The following is a 15800-nucleotide window of genomic DNA, read 5'->3' as shown; positions in this document are numbered from 1 at the left end:
CATGAATAGACAACACTCATACATCCACTTGCTGTACTATATCATGCAAAAACTTTACTGACATGCCGTAACATGTAAAGGCTTATTTTCTGAACACATCCATAGCGGGAATCGCCACTGTACTGAATGAAATAACAAGTAGCTTTGCAATGTCTATGGACACCACAGCCAATGCAATCCCACAACAGTTCACTCATGTTGGATTATTACTCATGCAGTGGAGTGTGAATGCTGTTAACATGACGGGGAAGAATTACAATGTGGTTGCAGCACTAATATTCATCTGTGATTCCTTTTTGGGTCTTACATTGCCGAGTCATATGCCACTGCGGTAGGCACCTCCAGGGCTGGATGCAGACCAGACCAGGACTTAAGCCAGGGCAGCATTTTGAGCCTTTGTCCTGCCCATGCTGTGAGCAGAGCATGCCCCCTTGGCAACTGGCTGCAATATCCGTTCTTTAATAGGACCCGTGTGAACGGTTTGTGTCTAGCGCTGGGCTTATCGTCACAGCATGTAGTAGTGGAGGTCTGGAGCCAAGCCGTTGTGAGCACATGTTGAGGGCTGGGCTGAAGGCCATGGCATATGCATGTGTAATGGATGATGTAGGTCTTGGAGCCTGTGATGGTAGTAGTAGTATGCAAGATGAGTCAATTTTAGAAGAGGTTCGTTGGAGCTCAAATTTTGTACTTTTTTCATTTGTAAATTGGACTTTAAGAATATCTTCCAAATGAGCCGCAAGCCCAAAACATGTAGTTTCAATGCCAAAACTTCATAACAAATAGCAATTTAGGCAGGGCATGCTCTCTTTCGGATTATATGGATATAAACAGCACAAGTAGTGAAATGTGTTTCTGAATACAAACACTCTTCCTGGGTGCAAGTCATCACTTTCTGAAATCTGTAACACCTTGTTTTTTTTCGAAAAAAAAATAAGTGACCAAGCCGCTTGCCACAGCCATCTCAACGATCGCGTGACACTTTGCCAAATGGGTCGGCAATGTCGGATGCGTTGTGCGTGGACGATTACGACGTGACATAGCTCAAGTGTCGGACGTACTGCTGCTGCGTTGGCTTCTCTCCAGGGAAGGGTGCGCGTCTTGGAAAGCGGCGATCTCATCGTCGGCAACGTGAAGCCGTCGGACAGAGGAATGTTCCAATGCATCGCAGAGAATAAACACGGACGTATCTACTCCAGCGCCGAACTAAAGGTCAAAGGTAACGCGTTTATTTATTTTTACCCGCTTCTAAGGCAGACCGGCCATCAATTTCAACCTGTAATTGTTACAAATTCCACGCAGCCAGCGAATGTTTTTCGATACGTAATGAAGTGTCTTGACGGCGAGAGTGATAATAAAAAAATGAATTCGCATGCAAGCGTCAGCTCTGAAGAAAGCAATGTTGGTAATAAATGCTGCGCGGGTCAACGCTGATAGCCGTTAGCCCTGATAAAATGTGCACGGCATGCAGTTCATCCTGTGCACACATTCATACGCTTTAGGGAAACCACGTTTTTGTATTGATGTCATCGGATGCATCACGTTGGCAACTAAAATCATGCCAAATTGATCCCCCCCCCAAAACCAAAAAATAACTGCACTTCCGGCCGACGGTTTGAATGTGGTCCATTGTGCTGTCATTATTTATACAGTTTGTTATTAACAAGCCAGAAGATAAATAGACCCGTGCACTTAATTACGTATAAAAATCTGTCCACGCGTATTTATAGCCCTTGCCGGGGGAAGACATTCATCACGGATATTGGAGGCCTGGTTAATAACGCCCGTGATGTTTTCCGGCATAAATCACCGCACCCTCCGCTGAGCAGAAAAATATCACAAAAGGTGAGGTGAGATGGGATGGGGTGGGGGGGGGGATCCGGGTGGGGGGGGGGCCCTCCGTAATAAGACATCACACCGAGACAACGGCGACAGCGTCGTGACACGCCGTGCCGTGTCGCGCGCGCGCGCGCACGTGTTTACGCTCGCCCACGTGAGCTTTTTCTCACCCCCATCTCCGCCCATCACCCCCCCCCTCCCCCCCCGATTTTTCTCCGTCCTCAGCATCGCTGCCAGATTTCAAAAACAATCCCGTGCCCAGAATCACTCCGGCGGCTCGGGGCGGACAGGCCGTTATTAAGTGCGAGCCAAGAGCGTGGCCCAAGCCCACCTTCTCGTGGACCAAAGGAAACGTTCTCGTCCGCATCGGAGAAAGGTGCGCTCCGTCAAAGTCCGCACTGATCTATGGTCCCGCTGCAACTTCCCCTTCTGGCAGTGGTCGGTAGGGCGTTACCCCTCTCCTCCACACACCCCCCCGATGACAACCGAGGGGATCATTCCTCCCCCGTGGAAGCTTGTGCGTGCGCGCGTTAACGTTGCGTGCGTTTTGCGCGTCCGTTTGCACCCGCTCGCAAAGCGGAGAATTCTGCCGACGTCGGGGCTTTTGAATGTGACCTCAGCGCGCGCGCGCATGGGGTGCGTCGCACACCTACTAACCGGACTGTTTTATGCAAACATTTCATTACCCTGCAAGCTTATTTAATGAACACGTTTATAATGGGCATCTCCTCTGTACTCGATAAAATTAGAATTTTTTTCTGCACGTTGCAAACACACTGACCATACTTGACCACGCTGGTAAGTGTGGGTTATTGAAGGTAGCCAGATTCAGATAACACTTGTCACATATGTTGACCACAGCCAGGAATCAAACTCGTCTGGTTAATGGTGTAGTGGACTAACCATTGCATCACTTCTCCTATATGTAAAATTACAATAAATAACACTTAAAACATGTTTATCCAGCATGTCATTTTGATATGTGTGAAGTCATGAATTTATAACGAGTCGAAATAATACACAGATTGGTGCTATGCTCTTACTGTGTGACTTTACCGAAAGAACCAATAATATGAATCCCTGTAGTCACGAAAGCTTTAAATAAAAAATATACAGCTTGCTTCAGTGGAAACTGCACCGTTCCTCATTGGTAAATTTGCACACTAAGTGAACATCGTTCGACTTAAATCTAGAGACCTATTCACTCATTTTAATTTCTGCAAATGCAAGAGGATTGAAACTCGAGATAAGAGGAACGGCCTGGCTTCCTCTATAATTGAGATATGAATAATAGAAGCGGTGGAGTGGTGGTATGGTCCTTTTCACACTGCACTGTAAAGCCAGTGAACTGGAGTTCTAAACTAAAATTTAAACTGAACTATTTGCATTTACCAGGAAGGCCCACGGATCTATATGGCTCTTTTTCAGAAGTGACCTGGCCACAAATGATAACTCAACTAAGTGGCTTATCACGTGGAAATGTATATCAAGCAAACACTCTAAACGAATGCTAATTCTAAACGTGGAGGGAAAACCCGGAACCCCCACGGGGAGAGAGACACGCAAACTCCAAATATACAGCAGCAGGCATCAGGGTCGAGATCGAACCCACGACCTCCTGTATATCAGGCGAAGTAGTTAACATTTTGCCAGTGAACATCGGTCTTGCACGATTTTGTATGCCCCAGCTCCTGTTTCACCAATCTGCATTGTCGAGCATGGTGAAGTAAGGTTGAACAACCCCCCATGATCGACAAACCGTGGGGAGGCCTTCATCCAGTAGTGGATTGACAACGCACCTCAAATTAATAATAATCATAATGTATAAAACACACGGAGATATAAGGCCTTACAACCAGTGAATGTTAATATCAAATACAGAGCAAACTACTCCTGAGACACCCATCCACTCCCGGTTGAGCCCATGTAGTGTATTCTTATTTGGCTCAAATGCTCACAAACCGCTCCTGCATGTGAAAACAGCAGAACTAAGGTTGTTGAAAATAACCACCCACGCTATTGCACAGACACGGAGGGTGTCTTGTCTCATCATGGCTTGGCTTCGCGAACGAAGATCTAGGAAGGACATCCACGTCTTCTGCAGGCACGCTGGTGGCTGAAGAGGCCTATGCGGGACAGGCAGGTCCTGCCACAACAGCTGCAAGTGAAGGTCTCATCTGGGATGGGTGCTGAGGGATCACGGTTCTTCCTCCTTCTCCTTTTGTCCTCCATACGGGCCCTGCGGGTATCTTCGAAGAAGGAGGTGGCCTGGTGGACTGTGTGCCGCCAGGAGTTGCGATCAGCTGCTTTTGTTGCCCACTGACGGTGATCGATGCAGCAAGCAGTGAGGGACTTCTTCAGGGAGTCTTTGTATCGCTTTCGTGGTGCCCCTATGTCGCGATGGCCAGAGGACAGTTCCCCATACAGCACAATCTTAGGCAAGCGGTGGTTCTCCATCCTGGCGATGTGCCCTGCCCAACGAAGCTGTGTCTTGAGGACCATGGCCTCGATGCTGATGACCTTCGCTGACTTGAGGACTTCAGTGTTGGCGACGAAGTCACTCCAGTGAATATTGAAGATTGTGCGGAGGCAGCGCTGATGGAAACGCTCGAGGAGACTCAGGTGACGACGGTACGTGACCCATGACTCAGCGCCATACAGGAGAGTGGTCAGCACAACAGCTTTGTAGACGTTGACCTTTGTGGCTCTTTTAAGGTTTCTGTTGTTCCAGACACGTTTGTATAGTCTGCCAAATGCACTGTTTGCCTTGGCCAGCCTGTTGTCGACTTCGTTGTCGATCTTGGCGTCAGACGAGATGACGCACCCCTAGTAGCTGAACTGGTGGACAGCTTTCAGTTCTGTTTGTTCAATGAAGATGCTTGGTGGATGGTGCTCCTCCTGGGGTGCGGACTGATGAAGAACTTCAGTCTTCCTCAGGCTTACTTCAAGGCCGAAGATCTGAGCTGTTTTCGCGAAACAGGACGTAATTCGCTGCATAGCTGCCTCTGTATGAGCAAGGAGGGCGGCATCGTCAGCAAAAAGCAGCTCCCTGATCAGTTGCTCCATGGTCTTTGTGTGGGCCTGCAAACGCCTCAGGTTGAACACGCTCCCGTCGAGACGAAAACGGATGTATACGCCATCAGCGTCGTCGAGGTCCTCTGTGACCTGCTGGAGCATCATGCTGAACAAAATGGTGAACAGCGTGGGAGCAAGAACACAGCCCTGTTTCACGCCGTTTGCAATAGGGAAGGGCTGCGAGAGATTGTTGCTATGTCTGACTTGTCCAAGCTGGTCTTCATGAAGCTGGACGATCATGGTGAGGAACTTCGGTGGGCAGCCTAGCTTGTCCAGGATTTTCCAAAGTCCCTGCCTGCTCACGGTGTCAAACGCTTTTGTCAGGTCCACAAAGGTGACGTACAGTGCTTTGTTTTGCTCCCGGCACTTTTCCTGAATCTGCCTCAGGACAAACACCATGTCTGTGGTTCCCCGGTTGGCTCTAAAGCCACACTGGGTCTCTGGGAGGTGATCTTCAGCTATTGCGGGTACCAGTCTATTCAGCAGTACTCTTGCGAGGATTTTGCCGGCGACGGACAGAAGTGTTATGCCACGATAATTGGAACAGTCTGATTTCTCCCCTTTGTTCTTGTACAGGGTGATGATGACTGCATCTTTGAGATCTTGAGGGAGTTTACCCTGCTCCCAGCAGCAGACGAAGAATTCATGGAGTTTGGTGTGCAATGCTGGGCCTCCGTTCTTCCATACTTCAGGAGGGATGCCATCGACTCCTGCAGCTTTACCACTCTTCAGCTGTTTAATGGCTTCCTCAGTCTCTTGTAATGTTGGTGCCACATCCAGTTCGGTTTTCACTGGTTGTTGTGGGATGCGGTCAATCGCTGGTTCTTGGACTGAGCGGCTAGCATTGAAGAGCGTGTAGAAGTGCTCAGACCAGCGGTTCAGGATTGAGTCCTTTTCAGTGAGCAGTTTGTTCCCGTCTGCACTCCGCAGGGGGCTCAGGATTTGGTACGAGGGGCCATATACCGCTTTTAGGGCTTCGTAGAATCCCCTGTAGTCGCCAGTATCAGTGCAAACCTGAGTTTTTACTGCGAGGTTGGTCCACCACTCGTTCTGAATCTCTCGAAGCTTGCGCTGGATGGTGCTGCATTCCAGGCGGAAGGCTGCTTTTTTGTGCGGGCAGGATGGTCGGGCCAGGTGGGCCTGGTGTGCTGATCTCTTCTTTGACAGCAGCTCCTGGACTTCTAAGTTGTTCTCATCGAACCAATCTCTGTTTTTCTTCGTGGAGAATCCGAGGGTATCTTCAGATGTTTGCAGAACAACAGTTTTGATGCGGTCCCACAGCACTTCAGGAATCGGAGGCGAGTCTCCTAGGCAGCTCGGTTCCTATAGCCTAGATCGTAGGCTTTTCTGGAAAGCTGCTTTGACCACGGCAGACTGAAGGCTGCAGACTTTGAGCTTCTTCCTCGGGGCGCCACCGTTTCTTGGTCTGGGTTTAAAGTGAAAGCTGAGTTTGCAGCGGACAAGACGGTGGTCTGTGTGACACTCGGCGCTGGGCATTACCCTGGTGTGAAAGACATCTTTTAGGTCACGCTGGCGCACAAGGATGTAGTCTATGAGATGCCAATGTTTTGACCGAGGGTGCATCCAGGTTGTTTTCAGACTGTCTTTCTGCTGGAAGATGGTGTTGGTAATGGAAAGCTGCTGTTCCGCACAGAGTTCAAGTAACAAGCGTCCATTGTCGTTGTAGCTGCCCACACCGTGCCTTCCAAGTACGCCTTTCCAGGTTTCCGAGTCTCTGCCCACTCTGGCGTTGAAGTCGCCAAGGATGACAATCTTGTCGTCAGCTGGGATATCCTGCAGAAGACTGCGTAGGTCGGAGTAAAACTTGTCTTTATCAGCGGGATCTGCCTGGAGAGTTGGAGCGTACACACTGAGCAGCGTTGCGTGTTGTTGGTCACGAAGTGGTAGACGCATTGAGATGATGCGGTCAGAGTGACCAGTTGGCAGGCTTGCAAGCTTGGTAGCGATAGAGTCCCTGATCATGAAGCCGACACCTGAACGGCGTCTCTCTGTCGCTGGTTTACCTGACCAGTAGAGAGTGTAACCTGCGCCATGCTCCCTCAGACTCCCTTCCTCTGAAAAGCGGATTTCGCTGAGGGCGGCGATGTCAACATCCAGCAGAGCGAGTTCGTGTGCAATTAGAGCAGATCGTCGCTCAGGTCGAGTGCTGTCAGCTGAGTCTAGCATGGTTCTGATGTTCCAGCATGCGAGTTTGAGTCCTTTCCCACCTTTTAAGGCGAGTGGGATGCGCCGTCGATTCTTTGATGTAATTCGACCGCATATGAAGATGCCCGTTGACCGCGGTAAGCCAACTGAGGGAGGAGGAGACGAGCTTTGTTTAGGCCACCTTTTCTAGGCCCCTCTCCGTGTGGAGCAAGCAGTGCTGTCCCTAGAAAAGGCTGCTTGGTCGCTCAGGGTGCTGCCGGGTGATGATGTCGTTTCCAGGTCATCATCAGACGACCACTTGCGCCTGAGCCGCCTGCATGTAGGATTGAGACTGCGGCTGCCAGTGTCATCTTACACCTGCCGAGTTCGCCCCTTTCCCATCGCTACAGGACTTAGTGAGACCGGGGGGGGGGGGGGGGGGTAGACGTGAAGATTTCCTTCTTGCTTGCGCAAAGGAGCTTTCAAGTGGAGTGCAGTGTGCGCAGAACTGACCCCACCCTTTAAACCCGGGGTTCGTCTGCCATGGCCTAGCAAGCTGGGACGGTGACAGCGAGGTCCTCGGGCCGTAGGTTTTACATCAGAGTTTCCTTCTCCTAGGTAGACGGCCTTCCAAGGCTGAAGAGATCCACCTTCCCTGCTATTTCAAACCATAGCTGGTAGGCCACAGCCGCAGTCCACAGTAACGAAGTGGCGCGCCTTAGTCCCGAACACTTGGCCATTGGGTCCTAACGAGACCCTTCCGCCCTGGCCGGTGACTCCGTCGTGGGAGTTCATTCGCCCAGTGATGCAGTGTTGACATCACCCCCTCACGTCGTTTAGCCCGCCAGCTGAAGCGGTTTACCGGGGTGTGGCACTAGGAGCCAGACGTCAGAGATTTAGGAGATGGATGAGGACCAGTGTTTCCGTCCACTCAAAAATTGAGTGCAGCTACCAGAAAACAAAGGTACTACCTCTACCCAGAGCTCCCTACACCCCAAGGAGGGTGTCTTGTAACCTCCACGTATCTCATTTACTGGGAACATAGCCTTTAAGGAATGTCAAATGTGTCCTCGTATCCAGAGCACCCTGCAAAAGTCTTGTGTTCCAATTATACGCAACAGTTTGAGATTTAAATAAAATTACCTCGGAAACTTAGTTGTGCATTATAATGAAGTCACCGTGTTATGATGATGATACAGGTCAGGAAATATTCTGAAAATGTTAAAATTAAACCTTCACAAATTGTAAGAAAATATGTGGATCATGCTTATTAGTTTATAAAATGTATATTACTGATTTTTAAAAAAGGGTGAGCAAAGTGAAACACGTTTTTTAATTAAAAGTGTGGTAAAAGGAAATTATTTTTTAAAAGATAATATTTGATAATTTTAAAAAGACTGGTTAGTGAAGGGGCAACTATACAGCAAATTGGATTATTGGAAAACATGAGTCTACTGTCAAAGACACTGATAAAAAAAAGTTTAATTAACTCGGTTAATTTCATTTGGTCCACTGGGAAATTATTATTTTAGAGAAAATGTTGTAATATACTCTTTTATTTTTGGTTGAGTATTTTTAAAGACTTGAACACATTCCTGCTAGTTCCCTTGAGCCTCAACGCAAATTACCAATACAAAAAGTAGAATTAATTCTCTTTTGACTGCCAATAATAATGCAAATATTTTTCTTTCATCTCTCAATGAAATTACTTCACATTCATTTAATTGCCACTGAGTCTAAGATCTGTTTCTTCAGGAGGGTCCTGCATTGGTGATATTTGATCAATTCCATTTTAGTTTTTCCTTTTGTTTCACGTTGCAGCTGTCTTGAGGTCAATGCCAATACGGCGCAGATGTTAAGGCGCAGCCCTGCAATTGCTTGCTCGACACTGCTGGCAGAAGGGCCTCCAACTGGAACGAACCGTAGAGAGCCCTCTTCAGGGAGACCACGATGCTTGCTCAGCAGTGAGCTTGCATCGAATCATTAACCAGAATCAATTCATAGGATTGTACGTTAACGGTATCAAGTGGGGGAGAACCAATTACGCGTCGTTTTTATGATATGTGCACATTTTTTAAATGAAAATGAGAAAGAATCAAGGCTACATAACTACTGAGACAGTAAACATGAGATAAAAAAACTATGGATTTTTTTATTGTATCATTGTGAGGAATCATTGAGTCATGAGCGGGTGCATCTTAATGTTTTGCAGTTATTTGTTGGTGTAAAAAATGCCAGAGTTGTAATGTTCTGAATGACATGACAGGTTAAGCAATATTTGCTATTCTACATTGACTGTTTTGTACTAAATACCATTTCGATTTACTCGTTCAAAATACATTATAATAAAATGCAAACATTTGTTTTACACGATCAAATAATATTTTCAGCCACTGCATGCATTTTCTTGGGTCGTCACCGTTACCCCCGGCTCAAAATCTATCAATGTCAATTATGAATAGACAATGATTGGCCATAATCGGATGCAATGATTCCCTTACAATCTGAGTATCATTGAGATCGTGTCCAATTTTTAATTCCTTTATATTAAGTTTGCTTGCGTGCTTGCGTGCTTGCGTGCTTGCTTGCTTGCTTACGACCGTGCAAATCTTTCGGTCGTTTTTTAACCCACTTCCCGTGACCCAATCGAGCTGACATTTTCCACACAGACTCGTTGTGCGTGAAAATTAATTTTCGTGAAAAAAATTTTGCAAATTTTTACACTGTTTAGGGAAAGAAAATTAAATATCTAATTACCAATTGCTTAATGGTGGCAGACAATCATCTGACCCATAGGTGGCAGCCATCTCAAGCCAGAGGACGAGAGGACTCTAGCCGCCACGCATATAAAGGATTTAGAGTGAAAAACTTTGTTTTTACGGGTTAATTTGTTAGTGATGTGGAGTTGATCTCCTGAACCCAGCAGCTTGCACGGGTCGAAGATCGTGCGATTTTTTGTTTACTTGAATCTTTAACTATTTAACTATTTGATATTTTACCAGGTGGAGCTCACTGAGATATATAGCTCTGTTTGAGAAGCGACCTGGCTACAAATGATAGCTTAACTAAGTGGCTCATGAAATGGAAATGTGTAGCAGCCCAATTATATAAGGGCATGTTGATTCTAAATGTGGAGGGAAAAAGGGGAGGACCCAGAGAAAAGTCCACACGACCACGGGGAGAGAAACATGCAGACTCCAAATATACAGGCGTCAGGGCTGGGATCGAACCCACGACCTCCTGTATACCAGGCAAATGAGTTAACATTTCGCCACTGTGCCCCCCTTTGCTACACGCCACGTTGCTATCAGCGGCTATCAATGCTGTTCTGCTAACTGCCGCAGATAACATGACAAGTAGACATTTAAATATACGTCTCTTCGTTGAGTTTGATTGCTCCACCCACGCTACATGCATCGATCATGCGTGTGAGAATCTATTATGTACCATTTCAGAAAATAATATCCAGATAAAAAGTTTTCATCAAGTGGTGTACAATGCACTAATTTAACATTTCAGGCATTTCAAAAAGAAAAAAGAAAAATCGGACAATACAAATGAATCTCGATTTAAAGCTTTCGTGACTGCAGGGATTCATCTTCTTGGTTCTTTCAGTAAAGTCACGTAGAAGGGAAGTAATAAAATAATAAAAATAAAACATAATAAAATAAAATAATTATCATTCTTCACCTGAAGACGGCTGCTTGCGTTGTAGCCGAAACGTCGTGAGAATTATTTTATTTATTATGTTTTATTTTTATTATTTTATTACTTCCCTTCTACGTGACTTTACCGAAAGAACCAAGAAGACAAATTAATCTATAAAAAATGGGACAGATAACACATTGATATGCAATCGAATCGCGAATCCGAATTGTGACGATTGCTTGACGTTCATGCGGTGGGTGAGGGGGGTACGGGTGGTGCTGACTTAAGTAATTACATGACCAGGTTCTAATATCGAATGGTAAAAAGTGCTCGAATTGAAAATATCGTTTGCGAACGTCCAACCGAAGGAACGTGTTCTCTGCTAGGATAAGCATCCTGGACAATGGAAGCCTCTGGATCGAGAGAGTCCTGGAGGGTGATGAAGGTGGATACACGTGCACAGCTGAAAACCAACTTGGAAAAGCCAGCAGCACCGGCTACCTGGATCTGAAAGGTATTTGATTACACTGGTCAACACACTTTTTCTGGCGTAAGGTATTTCAACGGTTGTAATGTAATTTTGGGGTGCCGATTCCAAATCTGGCATCAGTTTTTGTCTATCACATCAGGTTTTTGAGATATCAAATATTGCATTTTCAATAAAAACTGCAGAAGAAAAATATTAAATAAATGTGGATATCCACATAAAATGATGTTATAAACGCACTATCCTAAAAATACAGCTACATATTTTAACACTAAAGCAGTCACTAACTCGTAACAACTTGCAATCATAAGTGACAGAGTTAATTTCGGGTAAAATCAATGAAAATGGGGTATGCCGATAGCATAAAAATGAGATGTGATAGAGCAAATCTGATATCAGATTTGGAATCAGCACCTCTGAAATTAGTCTAAAACAGCTGCAAAAGTCCAGGCCAGAAAAAAATGTTTTTTTTTTGTTGACCAGTGTCATCGTCACAGCAGTCAGCCATCGGAATGCACTTGGATGTTACCGAACACCTGGAGATGTTTAAAAAATCTTTGAATTGCAGTCGGCAAGCTCAAAAGTCAACATTCGGAAGTGGGGCTGCTATAACGACCCACGCACCTGCCACTGACCACGGAACGACTGCTTTTGACCTGAGCCACGCATCATCGAGGACCTTGCCAGGGCTACAGAGCAGACCATTATCATGTGTCTGCTACTGGGAAAACCTATGACTGTGGGGGCAGGATACGAGGAGAAGACCCACTCAATCACTCACCCATTCATTCACTCGCCCACTCATTTGCACACCCGCCTACCCACTCACCTGCACGTGTGCCCTATGTTGAAAAATGCCTGTGGTGGTGCAGTAGGAGTAGAAGAATCTCAATCATCTGTCCAATTGTGCTGCCACAACAAAAGGCGACCGTTTATTTCAGTGTAGAAGTAACATTCACAGTTTCACATTCAATGTGTATTTCCCCCCTTTGAAACCTCAATTGTAGTACCAGAGATCAAGTAACGTCACAATTTTCTCGTAATTTGAGCGGTAGTGCTTCTTTGTAGCAGAGTAAAAACATGTTAACGGTTACAACAATGCGGTTTATTTTGTGGTTGCAAATTACTTCCAATACAACTGAAGCAGTTGTGGCATTTATTGACTTATGATGCAGCGAGCGGCTTAGATTGCCAAAGGCAAATGAAATATTCAAACGAGGAAATAAAATATGAATCAACAATATAACCAACTCATAATCAACGTTTTTGGGTTTAGATCGCGTTATTTATAAATGTGTCGTAACCCTCCACCACCCGACACTGGCCAATCAGTAAAAAAGTGTCACGTTGACAAAAAACAAATAGTTCACTGCTTTAGCCCACCGGTGTGTTGAAGCGTGAAACGAATGGCGAATTGCCCGATGATGCTGGATGCAATTACCTGCGAAACGTCGTACTCAAATTCTAAATGCTTGTGGTTTCACACTTCAACACACCGGTGGGCTAAAGCAGTGAACTATTTGTCTTTTGTCAACGTGACACTTTTTTACTGATTGTCCGTGTCGGGTGGTGGAGGGTTACGACACATTTATAAATAACGCGATCTAAACCCAAAAACGTTGATTATGAATAATATTTGTCGCGAAAGCCTACATGTTAAACAATATAACCAACTGCATTAATGTGGGGTAAAGTGTGAGTACTTCCACCACTTCGAAGTCATGTGGCCAGCCTGGAGGAGTAGACCGAACACCCACTTAGTAGAGAGTCTCGCTTAGAGCTCCCTCGGGTGGAGGCCCTTCTGCCAGCGGTGGTGTGAGCGAGCGGTTGCGGGGCTGCACCTTAGGCTTAACAAGTAGGCTTTCGCGACCAATATTATTCATTAATAACGATTGCTTGGGGTTAGATTGCATGCATTCATAGAAATATATCCCTTAACCCACCACCACCAAACACAGTCAATCAACAAGATTTGGCACGTAACTAAAACGTGCCATTTAGAGAGTACACCCACAACGTTTACGATTTAAGAGCGACGTTTCGCCGACGAATACGACCATCTCCATCAGGCGATTCGCCAGATTTGTGAAGAAGTCTTCCCGTTTGCACGTGATGCCAACGTACTTCAACACGGCCGCAAGCGACTCAAGAGCAGAGAGGGTCTTAAATGGCAGTCAATATAAAAAAAAACTCACTCTAAGTCTCAGTGTGCACAAAGGGAAACGTGGCACGTGCAAACACGACATGTATTCATCGCAATGGAAACTGCTATTGTATCCAATAAAGCGTGTTCCCTGAGTAAGCTGGCAATTTTTAATTAAGCTCCACGTGTCGAAAGCAAAATCCATTGATGCTCCTGGGATTCGTTTTTGACTGTCAGCTGCTGCGGAAATATTGGCACATCTTTAAAATTGCCATCAAGCAAATGTGATGAATATTCAAATGCTACGTGTAGTGGACGGTTTTCCGATTAATGAGCCGAATTTAATGATATTGTTTTGATCGTAGCAGAACAAGATCGACAATTTAACTCTTGACGTGTCGTACCTACAGTGCTCGACTGAATACAGAAACGATCACCCAAACAAAGTCAAAACGCGTTACGATAATGAGGGCTTCCTCACGCTGAATTGATCATGGGGGATGTTCGACAAAACGTCACCGTGCTGGAAGGCTGGCAAATAGGTCACATAAAAATATTCCACAGCCATCCTCCTACAAAAACAAGCAAATGCATGATATATAATACTGAAGTCTGCCTGTGAGTATGCCTACAATCCTTGAGGTCACATTTGTGCCCATATATTTCTGTGGAGATGAACCCTAAGCATTCCTAAATAAAATAACACAATCTTAGGATTGTTCTCTCAAAACCAATTTATTTTGTAGATCCCCATCCAATGAAGCAGAACTTGTAGAACACGCGTGCACAATTATCGAAAGACAACTGAACAATTGTCCATGACAACGAGTTGAGGATAACTAGCCTCGAACACCCGATGCATTGAAACAACAGCAAGAATACCGTAATCGTGGTCCATCTCAAATGTCCCCACATTTTGATTTAAAGCTTTCGTGACTGCAGAGATTCATATTCTTGGTTCTTTCGGTAAAGTCACGTAGAAGGGAAATAATAAAATAATAATAAAATATAAAACAATAAAAATTATCACGACGTTACGACTGCAACACAAGCAATCATCATCAGGTGTGAAATCCACAGCAATAATTAAATTTTTTTAATTTTATTTCTTTTTATTTTTTTTCCCTTCTACGTGACTTTACCGAAAGAACCAATAATATGTCCCCACATTCTTTTGTCTTGTCAACCTGAGCATTAGAATCGGCCACTTCTGGAGCGCAACATCCAATATGTTGAACCTTCACAACTTTGCAGCACCCCTACCTGTATTAATTTACAAAACAATGTAAATGTTTGTCATAAAAATTAAATGCCCCGGGCCTTTTCTGCTAACCTACTCGACCATTACGAGCTCACGGACAAGCACAGGCGTTTATTAGTATAGTTGTTACGTGCTGGACATGCAACGTAATGCCATATATCCTACCTGCTGGGGGGCTGAGGTTATAAGCAGTGACGTGTAAAGGTCAGATGTGTGAACATTTATAGAAAATGACAGTTACAGTATTGGGGGAGGTGGCGGGTGGGGAGGATGGGCAGTGCACGAGGGTCACGTATTTCAGCGTCATGCTGCATACACAATAGGCATCAGAATTCGGACAATTCGCCCGAACTGATGACGCTGGTTGAAATCACCAGCAAAACGTCTTAGTGGGTTTACTCTCCTAAGTAGCAACTAAATTGTCATGTTTTGTTTGCATGACAAACCTTACTAATTGCTTTAACGCGTAAGCTTTCGCGACCAACATTGGGTCTTGGCGATCTAACCCCAAAAAAAAACCTCTATTATGCTTACCAATTGGCCGTGTCGGGTGGTGGTGGCGGGGTTTAACGACGCATTTATATTCACGCGTTCGTGAATATTACAAAGCTACAGAGTACCTGCTGTCCATCCTCTTTTTCAGAGTCTACACGAATCACGGTGCCGCCGCTCCCCAAAATGGTGACGGTGGGACAGAGCGCGGTGATGCCCTGCAGAGCCGCTCACGACCCTTCGCTCGACATCATGTTCCTCTGGTCACTCAACGGGCAGCCCATTGAGCTGGACAAGGCGAGTGACCACTACCACCGCTCCGAAGTGGTAAGCAAGCAGCCTCGGCTAAGCACTCGCACGCAAGATAAAGATCCCCCGTATAGCCTTCAACAGGCTGTTTGCGAGTAGCGCCGATTAAGGCCAGCACGGTACACGAGGGGGTGGGTGGCACGCGCCACGCCCGACTGCCTTTGTCTCCCCAGTGGCGATAGTTACACAGCAGGTACTAATTTGAGGCTGAGCCGACTTTGGAGAAGAGGCCCAGGACCGGTTCAGATAATCGTCACTGGTGTTGGCCGTGAGCGGGAATCGAACTCGGGTCGCCGAGTTTGTAGCGCAGCGCGCTAACCGCTGCACCACTGCTCCCTACTGAGCACTTGCACATGTAATGCACATGGATGAATGTAACTGAGAAAGTGATATCAATTCTAATT

At 45.9% G+C, this 15800-nt stretch overlaps 1 protein-coding gene across 2 annotated transcripts in view; it reads left to right on the top strand.

Moving 5' to 3' along the window:
• The window catches only part of LOC133356387 (contactin-3-like), a 158028-nt gene that overhangs the window by 101431 nt on the left and 40797 nt on the right, over nucleotides 1-15800 (top strand). The window contains exons 10-13 of one of the 2 annotated variants that reach the window (XM_061573876.1): nucleotides 1084-1216; nucleotides 2062-2212; nucleotides 11091-11218; nucleotides 15239-15384. In XM_061573876.1, the coding sequence (XP_061429860.1) occupies nucleotides 1084-1216; nucleotides 2062-2212; nucleotides 11091-11218; nucleotides 15239-15384 (558 nt within the window). Of the gene's footprint in view, nucleotides 1-1083; nucleotides 1217-2061; nucleotides 2213-11090; nucleotides 11219-15238; nucleotides 15415-15800 lie in introns of both variants that reach the window. The other variant, XM_061573875.1, reaches the window with a different exon arrangement.

This window comes from Lethenteron reissneri, chromosome 54 (assembly GCF_015708825.2).
Source record: "Lethenteron reissneri isolate LAM-NWPU_2019-01 chromosome 54, ASM1570882v1, whole genome shotgun sequence".
Lineage (NCBI taxonomy): Eukaryota > Metazoa > Chordata > Hyperoartia > Petromyzontiformes > Petromyzontidae > Lethenteron > Lethenteron reissneri.
The sequence above is the reverse complement of the archived record's forward strand: the minus strand, read 5'-3'. Positions and strand labels throughout refer to the sequence as shown.